This window comes from Marmota flaviventris, chromosome 11 (genome assembly GCF_047511675.1).
Source record: "Marmota flaviventris isolate mMarFla1 chromosome 11, mMarFla1.hap1, whole genome shotgun sequence".
NCBI classification, from domain to species: Eukaryota; Metazoa; Chordata; class Mammalia; order Rodentia; family Sciuridae; genus Marmota; species Marmota flaviventris.
The window spans coordinates 91,986,658-92,001,966 of record NC_092508.1 but is presented as its reverse complement, the minus strand read 5'-3'; the positions used below and the strand labels follow the sequence as shown (position 1 = coordinate 92,001,966).

The window sequence follows — 15,309 nt, the reverse complement described above, 5'->3', positions numbered from 1 at the left end:
TAAAGAGAAACTTCTAAAAAGAAATTTGAGAGCTGAAGGTGTAGTTCAGTGGTAGGATGCTTGCCTAGCATGTAGAAGGCCCTAGGTTTTAATCCCCAGGACTGTGAAAGACAGAGAAAGAGAAAGAGCCAGAGAGAAGTTAGGGAGGGAGAGAGGGAGGGAGGGAGGGAGGAAGGAAGCAAGGAAGGAAGGAAGGAAGGAGAGAGATAGGAAATTTGGTAGAGATTTCTCTATATGACATCACAATAGATATATGCTTATGTGGTAGGGCTTGAGGGATTTCTTTCTCCTCTAATACAGTATCCTCCTTAATCACAGCACCTAAGAACCTAAAAATTCCATAGGAAAAGGCATTTTGAAACAAAGAAGTGATGACTGTTGTTGAAGTCTTATTGTCTCAAACAAATTAATTTAGGTAATGCACTAAAATCCATACCATGACATGTCCTAGATCATATATAATAATAAAGGGGAAAAATCTCCATTTTCCACCCTTACTTGTAGATAGGCTCTACCTTTAATGAGAGGCATATAAAATCATTTTGCTTTATCACAAATAATATGCATGCCAAGTTACAGTTTTTTCATTGTCTTCTGCATCTGTGTGCTGGGACTGGCTGCAGGCTGTGCACTCTTATTCTAAGCATTGAGAATTCTCATACGGACTTTACCCTATCAGTGCTGTTGCTGCTGCTTTTCTGTGTTCACCACAGACTGGAAACCAATAATGATACTGTAACATGCTATGCCTGCAGAAATGGTGGTGGATATCTAAAGATTTGGAATCCAAGATTCAGTCGGCTTAGAATCTTTGACTCAGTTGTTTTCCTTGTCCGGAGCCACAAGAGACAAAGAGCAAATGGAATGTTTAAGATGGAATAAGCTTCTGTCATCTGTTTAATCTGCCGGATATTTCTTCAAGCCTGTCCCACTGGAGTCAGTGCAGAGACACAGTGTTGCCCACAGACAGCTCTGTGGAAGCTTACCAGGACACTTCTGGACTAAAAACAAAGCAGAAATATAGTCCTCAGACCTGTATGCCCCCTCTCGAGCTTTCTCTCATTGTTCCAAGGCTCCAATTAAAAAACATTGACCCCTCTTCTGCCATCTGTTCTTCTTCCCTTTTCTCTTCCCAGCCCATTATTCACTCTGCAAATTATCTCCAGTACAATGATGCACGTTTACCACAAGTCTTAGGGCCATAGAAAAATAGAAAATTCTACCAACATTACTTTTGCCAGAGGTGAGCTGAATTTCTGGTTAACTCTCTCTGCTCAGTGTCTCAAATTCCACTATTCATTCTGTTCAGCTTTAGGTTAACAAAGTAATCCCTGGTACCATTTGGGTTCACGCTGTGGAGTGGAGCTAAAGCACAACATATACAGCAGCCAATTTTGATCCTTTTTTTATGACAGGAAAGACCTGCTGTGTTTCATACCCATCCATATAATCAGTAAGGCACCTTTGGGGAAACAATGTAGTCTAGCCTTGGTTTTCCCATATATAAAATGGGAATAGTAACTTAAAAATAGTTTTGAGGATTTATTAAGTTAGGGTACTATAAGAACAGTGTCTATCCCAGTTTTGATAGAAGCTATTCCCTTTTTCCTAGAGTATGTGCTCTGTGAAGATTAGATGTGCTTTCTGTTCTTCCTGATCTGCACATGATAGTTAACATTTATTGAATCATACTACCTGATTAAAATGGAATTCAATAAATGAAGTGAGTGCTTGGCTAGCCCAGCCACTGTGGACATAGTTGTTGTATATCTTTCAGAACAAAACACCCAGGGGATGTCTGATGTCTATTGCAAGCATGAATGCCAATGCATGATTAAAGTTAAGTACTAAAAAGAGATTCCAAGGTTTTGTTTTATGCTGAGCTTGTGCTATGATTTGATCCTAGTTAGAGTCAGGACAAGGGCAACACAAATGAAAGACTAAAAAAAATTATTGACTGAGGAGATGTAATCTATAGATTTATGGCAAGGTGGATGCAGTGTGATTTATAGAGGAAAGCTGCACATGGCCCTCAATGGCATTAAGTTCCAGGAATAGGACACCCAAAATCCCTTAGTAGTGACAGCTAAGTTTCTGTGCTCAACTCTGAGCTGGTTGTCAAACAGCATAAATCATGAGGACTATACCATGACTTGCTCAAAGATAAAAACCAAACAAGCACAAACGTATGATGATAAATAAGCATCAGATAGTTTTGCATGTGATAACACAGACCGCTCAGATTGTATGACAACAGAAGCTTGGAGGTCATTGAAATTTCATGTTTACCAAATATAGTTTACATCCCTTTATGTCCCTTACTTCTCTTCTTGAGATGGCTTAATAAGGCAGCTGAGTCCTTTAGTTTTATTTTGTCTAGTTAATGATGTAGACTCGGAGACATGAATGAGGGCAATTGCCAATTTTTTTTTTAATTGCCCCTGATCTTGACATTTTCAATGTCATGAGAACATGGTCACTGATTGACTCAAAGATGCCTGCATATTCCTAGATGGTCCTTAAAGTGAGAGTCTAAGAGTCTCTTTCAAAGCGAGGGTATGGGTTACCCCAGATCAGGAGAACTCAAATAAAATACTTACAACTCCCAGCCCTGTACTATTCTAAGCAAGCTCATCTTCCTTCGTGTCCTGAAGCCACATTCATTGCATAATAGCCTTCCTGCCTATGTTGTATAAGTCTTTCTCTGACTATACTTCAGTTTTGTAACCTTCCGATCTCATTTCTCATGGTGGCAAAACTGTGAGGCAGCGTGCCTGGCTTTGTTACTTCTCATGGCCCCTAAGTTGTCCTCCTTGGCCTTATGGGAAGGATGGTAGAGAACCTCTCATTTGGGGAATTCTATGTTCTCTTCTTATCAAAACTCTCGTATTTTCTTTACTTACTCCAGGGTATATGCATGATCATCTCATAAAATATTATTTATGCAACAGATTGGATTTGTGAAACAAAAACAAAGGAAATTAAAGGAATTCAACTGGTTGGTTGAATTTGGAGTACAAATAATGAAAGATGATGTATGAGCTCTCCAGGAAGTAGAAGTAGGTTTTAAAAGTGACATCTCATGGCCGGCCATGGTGGCACATGCCTGTAATCCTAGCAGCTAGGGAGGCTGAGGCTGGAGAATTGTGAGTTCAAAGCCAACTTCAGCAACTTAGTGAGGCCCTAGGCCACTTAATGAGACCTTGTCTGAAAATAAAACATAAAAATAGGCCAAGGATATGGCACTGTAATTAAGCACCCCTGGGTTCAATCCCTGGTAATAAGTAGATAGATAGATAAAAATGACAAATTATGAGGGCCAGAGATTAAAGCCTAGAGGATTTCTGGTTCTCGGTCATTCTCTTTTAGTCATTTTTTAAAATGTGAATTTGTTTCCATTATTAAAAAATATTTTATATAAAAACAAAGCATAACTGATAGCTATGGTTTCTTACACAAAATTGAAAGGCCTATTAACTAAGGGTCTGTGTATTCTTGGGCTATACTCAATGGAAGCTGAATAATAGCATTTTAGAACAAACTCTAGACTTTGTCACTGTCTTCGGTTTTTAGATGGTTCCTTACCCTCAGCAAGTTCCTGCTTAACTGCTATTGATGTTAAGTTTGTGACTGAAGGTCCTTAAGGATTTAAATGTAAGGTCCACTTATGTCCTCATTATGGTCTTTGGCTGGTGGATTTGAGGACCTAGACTTACCGTATATATTTTCTAAAACTGAATAATAATCGAGAGACTCATGTTCAGTCAGGATGGAGAAGGAGGTCCAAAGAGATGCTGTCTTTACGGACCAGAGTGATGCGGAAATCTCAGTGAAGACATACATGGATGTCTTAAAGTAAGAAGCCCTGAACAGTCAGGCACCAGAGATATGCCAAAGTGTAGATGATTTTTCAGCTTACCGCAGACTATCAAGAGTATCAAAAACAACAGCAAAAACAAAATGTGGATTAATCTGTGATAAGGTCATTTTTATGAGTCTCCATTTATTTTGCTGGTTTATGAAACCCTGTGGATATACCCTATTTATTATTTCACTTGATATATGTGGCCTCTCCAATTTCCAGGTTGTAAACTCATGGAAGACAGATTTCTGCTCTAAATCGCTTTCATTTTCTTTTTCTCCTTTCAACTTCTTATTCCTCCGCATCCCATAAAAATTAAAACACATCAAGATAACATATGCTTTAAAGCTCTAAGTATTTATATAAAAGTCTCATCTCTCACATAACAGCTGCTTCTTTCCATTGTGGGCTAAGAGCGGATTCCTGTGAAATTTGTTTCCTTTTTTCCTTTTAGGATTTAGAACGAGGCAGCGCCATGTCCTCATGGAATCCACAGGGCCTGCAGGACATTGCCCTCATTTGGTGGAATCTGTTCCTTGTGAAGATCCAATGTGTTATCAATGGGTGGCTTTAGAAGGGATCTGTATCCCTGATCATGGAAAATGTGGCTTGGGACATCGCATCCTGAAGGCCGTCTGTCAGGATGACCGAGGTATGATCCAATGATGCACTAGAGGTGTTGTGACATCAGTCAGAGGACACATTGCCTCTCTCCAAAAGTCATTTGCTGAAGGAAGAGAAGCACAGCTTTTTCTTTGCTTGAATATTCGTGGTTCAATCAAGGGGCACATTATTGACAAAGGAAATGGCAGTCACTTTCTATGTGGCCATGTGCTTCAGAACATAAGAGTACCATTTGACTATGCCTAAGTGCAATGCAGTGGACTCTAAGCTCAGTGGACTCTAATGAGCTCCTCTCTAAGAGTTGTCTGGGGTTTTTAAGTTTCTCAAAACAGATACAAAACAGGAAACTCTTAGGTCGTCTTCAACTTATTAATACAAAACAAGTTTTACTTTCTTGTTTTTAGGTCCATATATATTATGTCCTTATATTATTGACAAGTGCCTCCTTATAAAGATTCCATGTTAAAAAGAAAAAAAAATAGTAAGTGAAATCTTTCCATTTTCATAGCATTAGAGCAGAATCAGTTCTAGACATAATACTAACATTTCTAAAGAACCATTTTTAAATATAAGTTGTCAAGACTTAGAAATCTATTAATAATTATGTCTTTCTGTGATCAGCAAGCTTCTGAAGGTACAATCCTTGTTAGGAGTTAAGGGGGATTTTAAAATATGTGAGTCACATGGCAGTGAGAAAAGTGACATTTAAAATCTTTATCCTAGAGATTAAAAAATATTCAGTCTCTTCACAAGGAACTAGGATATTGAGTATGTATGTCTACTAATCAGCTCTGCCATGAGAAGCCCCCTTTGTAACGTTCTTGGTGTGCAGGATGAAGTGTTTTGATTTATAGAGTGAAATAATCCATAGAAGAGAAGGAAATTGCATAGTGGATTCTGACTGTGTATTAGCATCCACACGGGGTCGACTTATAGCGCAGTATTTTCTTTTGTCTTTCTCTCTCTTTTCCTCTTTCCCCTTTCTTTTGTCCACTGTTTCTTCCTTTCTTCTTTCTTTTAAATCACAAGCATAATTAGGCAAATATACATTTTTTATCAAATGATTTAATTGGTTACCTCCAGATTCCAGATGGTGTTTTAATTAAATAGAAGGTGACAACAGATTGTAATAGCTACAGTAAATAGTAAAAAACTAATAGTGTCTGCTTCTAATATTACCAAATAATGTTTGAATTGTGGTAAGAGATGTCCAGCTTAATAACCTAGGCAAATGAGATCACCTTTGTGTTGTTTTTCTTTGTATTACACTGTGATTTATAATAAGAAATATATATTTTGGTCTTTATTCCTGGTTCCTGGCACAATGATTCTAAATCCTTGCTATTTCTTGAGCAATAGGGATGCATGTTTTAATATTTGGTCTTTGATCCTTGTTTCCTTGGGATTTCCCTAGGTGATGAAAGTGTCTTTTATCCTAATGAGATGGTTCTTGGTTGACTTTTGGAGGAATGGTAATCTGAAAGAGCAAGCCATGACTTGGAACTTTCAGCTCTACCCTGTGTCCTCTAGGAAAAGGAGAGGGGCTGGAGATTGAGCTTCCATAGGTAATGAAGTCTCCATAAAAATCTCTCAACTATGGGGCTCAGAGATTTTTTCCAGATTTCCAAACATGAGGTATAGGAACGGTGATGTACCCAGACCAGGCTAAGAAGCTCCATATTCTTTCCCCAGTACCTTGCCCTATCTCTTTCTTTTGGGTATTCATCTGCATCCTTTGTAATGTTCTCTGTAGTAAACCTGCAACATAAGTAAGGTATTTCTGTGAGTTTTGTCACCAATCTAGGCAAATTATGGGGTTCAACAAAAGGGCTGTAGGAATCCTGATTTATAACTCATCTGTCAAAAGCATAGATGACTGCCTAGGGCTTTTGATTGCCATATGAATCTGGGGTAGTCTTGGGGGAAGGAGCTCATTACTTGTTGGCTTTGGTGCTGTCTCCAAGTAGACAATGTGAAAATCAAAGTGAATTGTCGGACACACCTGCTATGGCAAAGTTGCTTGGAGTGGGGAAAACCTCACACATCTGCTCACAGACATCTTCAGTGTTGAGTGTGGTGTCAGATGTGAAGTGTTAGAGGTTTCAGATCTGGATCCAGAGTCACAAAGGTTGGAATTTTAACTCTGCCACTCACCTGCTGGATGGTTTCAGGGAAATTATTCAATTTGCGGTAACATCCTTCCCTTCAGTTATCAAGAGGAGATGATAAAAGCTACCTCTTATTGTCAAGATTGTGACAGTTAAATTCATTACACAAAAGTGATTAGTAAATTACCTGGCACAAAAGAATTGAAAATCAGCTTATAATACACGTTTATTATTACATTTTGTCCTGTGGAAATTGTTCAAAGAACATTCTTTTCTAAAATGAAAATAATACTGAAAATTTGAATAACCACTTTTTTCTCCCAGTCTCCAGCTGAGAAAATAAAAGATTCTGAATTTGGTTGGGACCCAGTGCCAGCAATGATGCTGTGTTGTGTAATAGCAGGTGTGGAGAGTGGTCATGTATCTTATGTTCATAGGTAGGGCTGTCTTTTGCAGTATGTGCTGCTATAGTTGTAGAGGTCTCAAAGTTACTGCAGTTTAAGAGCTTTTTTGTTCATTGTGTAATAATTAATTTTTGGTGTTTACATATGCTCTCCCCTTCTGGGGAGAAGTAGGAATTAATGCTGGCTCATATCAGCTCTATGATGTTTCGTAGTTTTAAATACCTGATGACTCCTTCATTGTTTGGGATACTGGGCACCTGATAGCTGAAGCCAACTTGTGTCCAGGGAGAAATTGAAATGAGCTCTGTTTGTACTTTTTTTGAATTAGCCTCTGTGTGATTCTGAATGATTGATGATGGAAGTTTGCAGAGAAGTTCTTATCTGAATCCACATGTTTTTAGGGTGTTTGCATAGTTATAAGGATTAACAGAAGTTTTAATGCTCATTTAAATGCCTGGAGAAAAAATAGGTAGTTTCCTGTGATTACTTTCTTCTTGTAACATTTTATAGTATTCTCAGGATTGGACAGGGAAGAATAGGGGGATGGGAATGGGAAACACAGTAGAATGAATTGGACAGCACTTCCCTGTGTTCATATATGAATACATGACCAGTGTAACTCTACATCATGTACAACCACAAGAATGGGGAGTTATATTCCATGTATGATATGTCAAAATATATTCTACTGTCATGTATAACTAAAAATAAAAATTAATAAAATAATTTTGAGATGCACACAAACACACACACACATACACACAAAGAATACTGTTGCCAGTTTGCCAGTGACTTCAATGTGACATAGATTATATATTTTTGAAGTTTCCAAGCTAATGAGCTGAACAAACTTCTGGAGAAGAGAATACATTTCACTGGTGGCAAGAGGAGCATCCAAGAAGACACTGGAAGGAGCTCTACAGAAGAGTGATCATAGTTGTGTAGAAAAATCTTGGTTCCACAGTCTGAATGGGACTTGATATTTTGTTGGGATGCTGAAAGTTTCTCTCTGTATGTTCAGGATACCTGAAGTGAATTCATATGGATAAGTATAAAAGTGGAGAGAAAGCAAGTCATTCTTGTAAATTCTGATAGGCCTCAAGTCTGATAAAATCTAATATAAATTTTGGAATTACTTTTAATCAAATATAAGATGATTTATTTTGGCCTCAACCATTTATTTCTGAATAAATTCTGAAGTAAATGACCTATGAAATAATTGCTAAACTCAGGATGATGAAAAGAAAACTATCACTACCTAGGTTGGTTCCATAGCTTATTTATTGTAAATTGAGTTGCTGTAAACATTGATATGGCAGTGTCACTATAGTATGGTGATTTTAAATCCTTTGGGTATAGACCAAGGAGTGGGATAGCTGGGTCAAATGGTGGTTCCATTCCAAGTTTACTGAGGAATCTTTGTACTGCTTTCCAGAAAGGTTGCACCAGTTTGCATTCCCATCAGCAATGTGTGTGTGTACTTCTCCTGCCACCCCCGCAGCATCCTCGCCAACATGTATTGTTGCATGTATTCTTGATAATTTCCATTCTGACTGGAGTGAGGTGAAATCTCAGTGTGGTTTTAATTTGCATTTCTCTACCTGCTAGAAATGGTGAACATTTTTTCATATATTTGTTGACCATTTGTATTTCTTCTTCTCTGAAGTGCCTGTTCAGTTCCTTTGCCTATTTATTGATTGGGTTGTTTTATTTTTTGGTGTTAAGTTTTTCAGTTCTTTGTATATCCTTGAGATTAATGCTCTGAGGTGCAGGTGGCAAAGATTTTCTCCTATTCTGTTGGCTCTCTCTTCACAGTCTTGATTGTCTCCTTTGTTGTGAAGTAGTTTTTAGTTTTATTCCATACCATTTATTGATTCTTGAGTTTACTCCTTGCACTTTAGGAGTCTGGTTGAGGAATTTGGTTCCTAAGCTGACATAATGAAGAGTTGGGCTTACTTGTTCCTCTAGTAGGCACAGAGTCTCTGGTTTAATGCCTAGGTCCTTGATCCACTTGAGTTGAGTTTTGTGCAAAGTGAGGATTAGTGTTGGTTATTCTTTGAAGGTCTGGTAGAACTTGGCTGAGAATCCATCTGGTCCTTGGTTTTTCTTTGTTGGTAGGCTTTTGATGGAATCTTCAATTTTGTTGCTTGAAATTGATCTGTTTAAATTTTTATGTTCTTCTGATTCAATTTGGACTAAATTTAATGTTTCTAGATATTTGTCAATGTCTTCAACATTTTCTATTTTATTAGAGTATAAATTTTCAAAGTAATTTTTGATTATCATCTATATTTCAGTAATATCCATAGTGATATTTCCTTTTTAATCACAAATTTTAGTAATTTGAGGTTTTTTTCCCTCTTCATTAGCTTGGCTATGGGTTTATCAATTTTATTTATTTTTTAAGGAAACAACTTTTTGTTTCATTGATTCTTAATTTTTTTGTGTTTCAATTTCATTGATTTTAGCTCTAATTTTAATTAGTACCTCTCTTCAACTGCCTTTGGTGTTGATTTGCTCTTTTTTCTACAACTTTGAGATGTAATGTTAGGTTATTTATTTTTTGTCTCTCTATTCTTTTGATGAATGCGCTCAATGCAATGAACTATCCTTTTAGCACTGCCTTTACAGTGTCCCAGAGATTTTGATATATTGTATTGCTATTCTTATTTACCTCTAAATAGCTTTTTATTTCATCTGTGATTTATTCTCCTATCCATTTGTTATTAAATAGCATACTATTTCATCCTCAGGTGTTATAGTACCTTCTATTTTTTATTTTAATGTTGATTTATACTTTCATTTCATTATGATCTGATAGGATGCAATGTATTATATTATTTTTGTATTTGCTAAGAGTTTCTTTGTGGCTTAAGATATGGTCTATTTCAGAGAATGATCCATGCAGGCTGAGAAGAAAAGTGTATTCAGACATTGATGGATGAAATAGTCTATATATGTCTGTTAAGTCTAAATCATTAATTATATTTTTTAGTTCTTTAGCTTTTTTATATAGTTTTTGTTTGGAGCCTCTATCCAGTGGTGAGAAAGGTGTGTTTAAGTCACCCAGTATTATTGTGGTGTTTCTGTTTGCATCTTGAAATTGAGAAGGGATTCTTTGATATATGTAGATGTTCTCTTAAGTAGTATGAAATTTCCTTCTTTGCCCCTTCTGATTAACTTTGGCTTAAAGTTCACTTTGATATGAGGATAGTAATCCCTATTTTTTTTCAAAATCCATGTGAATGGTATGTTTTTTTCCCCATCCTTTTACCTTCAGTCTGTGGGTGTCTTTGCCTATGAGGTATCTCTTCGAGACAGCTTATTATTGGGTATTGTTTTTTAATCCAATCTGCCAGTCTATGGTTTTTGATTGATGAATTTATATTCAGTGTTATTATTGAGATATGATTTTTATTTCCTGTCATTTTGATTCATTTCTGGTTTTTAATTTGGCTTAGTATCTCTATTGATTCATTGTTGTTTTTAATTTTTTATGTAAATTTTTTATTTATATGTGATAGTGGAATGCATTACAATTCTTATTACATATATAGAGCAAAATTTTTCATATCTCTGGTTGTGTACATAGTATATTCATACCAAGTTGTGTCTTCATACATGTACTTTGGATAGTAATGATCATCACATTCCACCATCATTAATTACCCCATTCCCCCTTCCTTCCCTTCCAACCCCTTTGCCCTATCTATAGTTCATCTATTCCTCCCATGTTCTGCTCCCTATCCCACTATGAATCAGCCTCCTTATATCAACGAAAACATTCAGCATTTGTTTTCTTAGGATTGACTAACTTTACTTAGCATTATCTTCTCTAACTCTATCCATTTACTTGCAAATGCCATGATTTTATCGCTGAGTAGTATTCCATTGTGTATATATGCCACAATTTTTTATCCATTCATCTATTGAAGGGCATCTAGTTTGGTTCCACAGTTTAGCTATTGTGAATTGTGCTGCTATAAACCTTGATGTGGCTGTGTCCCTGTAATATGCTGTTTTTAAGTCCTTTGAGTATAGACCGAGGAGAGGGACAGCTGGGTCAAATGGTGGTTCCATTCCCAATTTTCCAAGAAATCTCCATACTGCTTTCCATATTGGCTGCAGATTTATTGTTCTTTTAGTGTAGTTCCTCTCTTTGATGGTTTTCACTTTTCTTCCTTTCTTTATTAAAAATCTTGAGTATTTCTACTTGTGAATTCTTTTAATTTTTGTTTATCATGAAAGGTTTTTTATTTCATCATCAATTCTGAAACTTAATTTTGCTGGGTATAGTATTCTTAGCTGGCATCCATTTTCTTTCAGAGCTTGGCATATATTATTCCAAGACCTACTAGCTTTGAGGGTCTGGATTGAAAGATTAGCTGAGACCTAGATTGGTTTCCTACTAAATGTTACCTGTTTTTTTTTTTTTTTTTTTTTTTTTTTTTTTTTTTTATGGCAGCCTTTAAAATTCTATCCTTATTCTGTATGTTAGGCATTTTCATACTAATGTGCCTTGGTGTGAGTCTATTGTAATTTTGTATATTTGGGGTCCTGCAAGCCTCCTGTATTGGATTTTCCATTTCATTCTATAGGTCTGGGAAATTTTCTGATATAATTTCATTAAAAAGATTCTGTATTCCTTTGGTTTGTGTCTCTGAGTCTTCATATATTCCAGTAAATCTTTAAGTTTGGTCTTTTCAGGTTATCCTGTATTTCTTGGAAGTTCTGTTCATGGTCTCTTAATGTCTTTTCTCCACATTGAACTTTGTTTTCAAGGTTAGTATTTTGTCTTCATTGCCTGAAACTGTCTTCCAATTGATCTAGTTGGCTGGTGATGCTTTCAATTGAATTGTTAATTTGATCCCCTTCTTTTGAGGACTTGTGCTTGTTTTTTTTTTTTTTTTCCAGAATCTCTTTTTATTTTGGTGATCTTTCACTTCCTGTATTTTCTCTCTGATTTCACTCCTTATACTGTCCTTTACTTCACAGGTAAGTTTAACTAGTACATTCTAGACTCCTTCTCGAACATTTCTTCTACTGTGGTGTCAATGGGTTCTGTTATTGGAGTATGTTGGTTTGTGTGTGGTGCTTTGTTCACTTGATTTTTCATGTTGTTTGTTTGTGTGACTACCTATCCAACAGTATGGATCTGAGGCTGTGGAGTTTCTACCCTATAGACTTATAGTGTCTCTGACAGTTTCCCATACCTTACTTGCTGAGAAGCTGCTTGTGTGCTTTCTTAGTTTTATGCCATGGAGTAAACAGGAAAGCAACCTCCTCTATTCTGCCATTTTGAAAATCTCTAGCAATTCTTGATATGATTAAACCTGTGGATTTATTTAAGAATGTGATCTACCTTGGATCATCTACAATCCAAGTAGTCATGTATGAATTTCTACAGCTATGGAATATGATATTTATGTCTTCAATTGGTAGGACAGCTTTGTTTTCTCTCCCTGTACAATATCTTCTCAATGTCTACTGTGGGTCTACAGAAATTTACTGAGTGTAGACTATACATAGGTTATTCTTATTTCGTTGATAAGTACATTTCCTGATTTTAAATGAGACATTTTAAATGTAATGGAGTGTGATAAAAGAATCTGAGCCCAGCATATTTCTCTCCTAGATTAGATTATTAATGTGTCTTATTTTGACCTGAGTTTGTTTTATTTTTTTACAACCTTTTAAATGTGTATATTAACTATATAGAACAGTGAATTTCATTTGTGGCATATTTATATACACATATAACATTATTCACAATATTTTGAACTTTGACTCTCAAACATAACTGGCTCATTATTGCCAGGTTTCACTGGCAATTCACTAAAGTTTCCCACTATGTGACATCTTTGTTGAACAGGTTGAGAAAAACTCTGTAATGTGAGAGAAGTAGACAGTGTTCTCAGTGACTTGCAAGTGTTCACTGACTGTCATTGTTTGTGTATCTAATATGGAAGATGAGCAGGATCATTGGATAAACATGGATCTGTCTGATAGGCTCATCAGATCCTGAGCAATCACCTCCAGCTTTGTACCATAATTTGCCAAATAAGCTTCCTGGAAAAAAAATATATGTATTTTAGCAAACATATTTAATCCAAGATATTGATATATTCCCTTTTAGATATCAGGGTTTTATTTTCACCTCTGCACTGGGCTTTTTTAGAGCAAATATTTTCCTTCAGTTTTGTCTGTATTTGCACAGAAAGCGTGAAGAATGGTTTCCCATTATTAAGGGACTCTGTTTTTCATCCCAAGGCTATTTTACTAGGACTCCTTGTTTTTTCACTAATAACTTTGAAGAATCCAAGAAGGTGATCTTTAATTTTGTCTAAAGTGGCATGTCCTTGTAAGTTCTAATGCCGTAAGTACTTTTTAAAGGATGACTTTGATTGGTGGAAAACATGTCATAATAATAATTGATCTGAATTGGATGAACTATTTTTATTGTTTTAAAATCTGACCAGAAAGGAAGTTTTATTTTGTTCATATTATTTTTAGATCTCAAGAAATGTTCTTTGGCTTACCTTTGTGGATAATGTCAAACTCCATTCAGATAAAAGATTATTTTCTGACTCACTAGAATTCTAAATAAAACCCCTTTTGTATTTCCAAGTCTGTATTTTCTAAACCCTTTGATTATGCTGTATCTCATATTTTTTTTTGTCAAGTGCTGTTTTTCTCCTCCTCCCTATATTTTTTTATATCTCTTACAAGAATTTCTAAATTCTGTTTTACCACAATATTTATTTATTTATTTTTTTGTATTTTAGGAAGAAAAAGAAATAGGTTTTTCATCAAGTATTTTTTTTTGTCACATAAGTGGATGTCCTGCAGTGAATCAGCCTATTAAAGATACACTACAAATTTAGAACTATTACTGGGAATATAGAGGCTCCAAAACAAATTTCAATTATGAAGTTTTGAGCAGTGGCACCTTGGTTGAAATAGATCTGCACTTTATTAAGATGTGAATTTTGGAATATATAATAATTGCAATTTTTAAAAAGGATTACTTATCAGGTTTTTTAAAATTTCTTTTTATTTTGATATGAAAAAGCCTACTTTGCATGAGAATGGAAATCTTAACTTTATTGCCGGCTGTAAGAAGGGATCAAAGAAGGGTTTCAATAAACATAGGCATGTATGTAATGTAAGCAATGCAAATTCAGAGAAATGCACTTTCAGAATAGACAGATTTAGTGAACTGTAGCACTCAATGTAGTTTTCTGCCCACATCTTTTGGACCACTTAACAGAAATGCCAGCTGAAGCTTGCTGCACCTCTTTACCTGAGGACTTTAAATGGCCACTGTAGTCTTGCCAGGGACTTAAGGATCCCAGGAAGGAGCCTTTAGCCAGTGACTGAAAATTGGTATGAAATAATCTGAGGTATATTCCATATTGTTTCCCTCCTAGCAAGATGAAGCTCTTGCTTTCCTGGTGACTTGTTTTATTAAACACCCTTTATTATCTATCTTTTTATCACTTCCTACTGTTTTGCTGGTTGCCCAAGAGTCTTTGCCACAGTGTTTTTATATAGTACAAATGGAAACAAGTATGCTTGGAGAGGTATTTAGGAGATCCAGTCCTGCAGGAGATATGTGATCCAAATTAATCAAACCATATTGATGATGATTTTTAAAGAATCACTTTTCAGATAAAAATATGAAAGCCTATGAGAGACCTTTCAATATTTTGAAACACACTCACATTTTATTAATTATTTGATAATAAAGAGCTTCAACTGCTTCTGTTCTCCCTTTGAAGGCATAAAAAATATCATTGAATTCTGTTTATTTTTGAGTTAGGGCATCTGTGTAGCTTGTGCTATCCTCCTGACTCTTAAATTCTACCAACTGAGTCACTATATGGCTGTCTGGAGGGCAGGGAGAACTAGCTTCTTTACATGTTTATTGTAGTGGATTCTAGAGTGTTAGTATAATGATTCTGAGTGAGAACAAGAAAAACAGAACACTTTGGGGTGTTAAGGTGGTTATCTGTGCTGGAAATTTTGGTCTGAGATGCGAAAACTCATTGCTCAAGGCTACATCTTTGTTCTTATCCAGTGGTTCTAAAACTAGTGTTTCCCAGAATCATCTGGAAATTATAAAAAACACAAGGAATTTCAATGAGGAATTTCAGTGGCCACTATAGTCTTACCAGGGCCTTAAGGATCCCAGGAAGGAGCCACCACAGTTTCTGAATCAGTGGACCTGGGATGGGACGTGAGAATTTCTGTTTCTATCAAATTCATTAGAAATGCTGATGGTGCTGATGCAGAACCATAGTCTGGAAAG

The 15,309-nt window shown here is 36.0% G+C and overlaps 1 protein-coding gene across 1 annotated transcript in view; it reads left to right on the top strand.

Annotated features, from left to right (window-relative positions):
• Thsd7b (thrombospondin type 1 domain containing 7B) overlaps positions 1-15,309 on the top strand; it is a 705,560-nt gene that overhangs the window by 256,951 nt on the left and 433,300 nt on the right. The window contains exon 6 of the mRNA XM_027936850.2: positions 4,317-4,514. Within this exon, the coding sequence (XP_027792651.2) occupies positions 4,317-4,514 (198 nt within the window). The remainder of the gene's footprint in view (positions 1-4,316; positions 4,515-15,309) is intronic.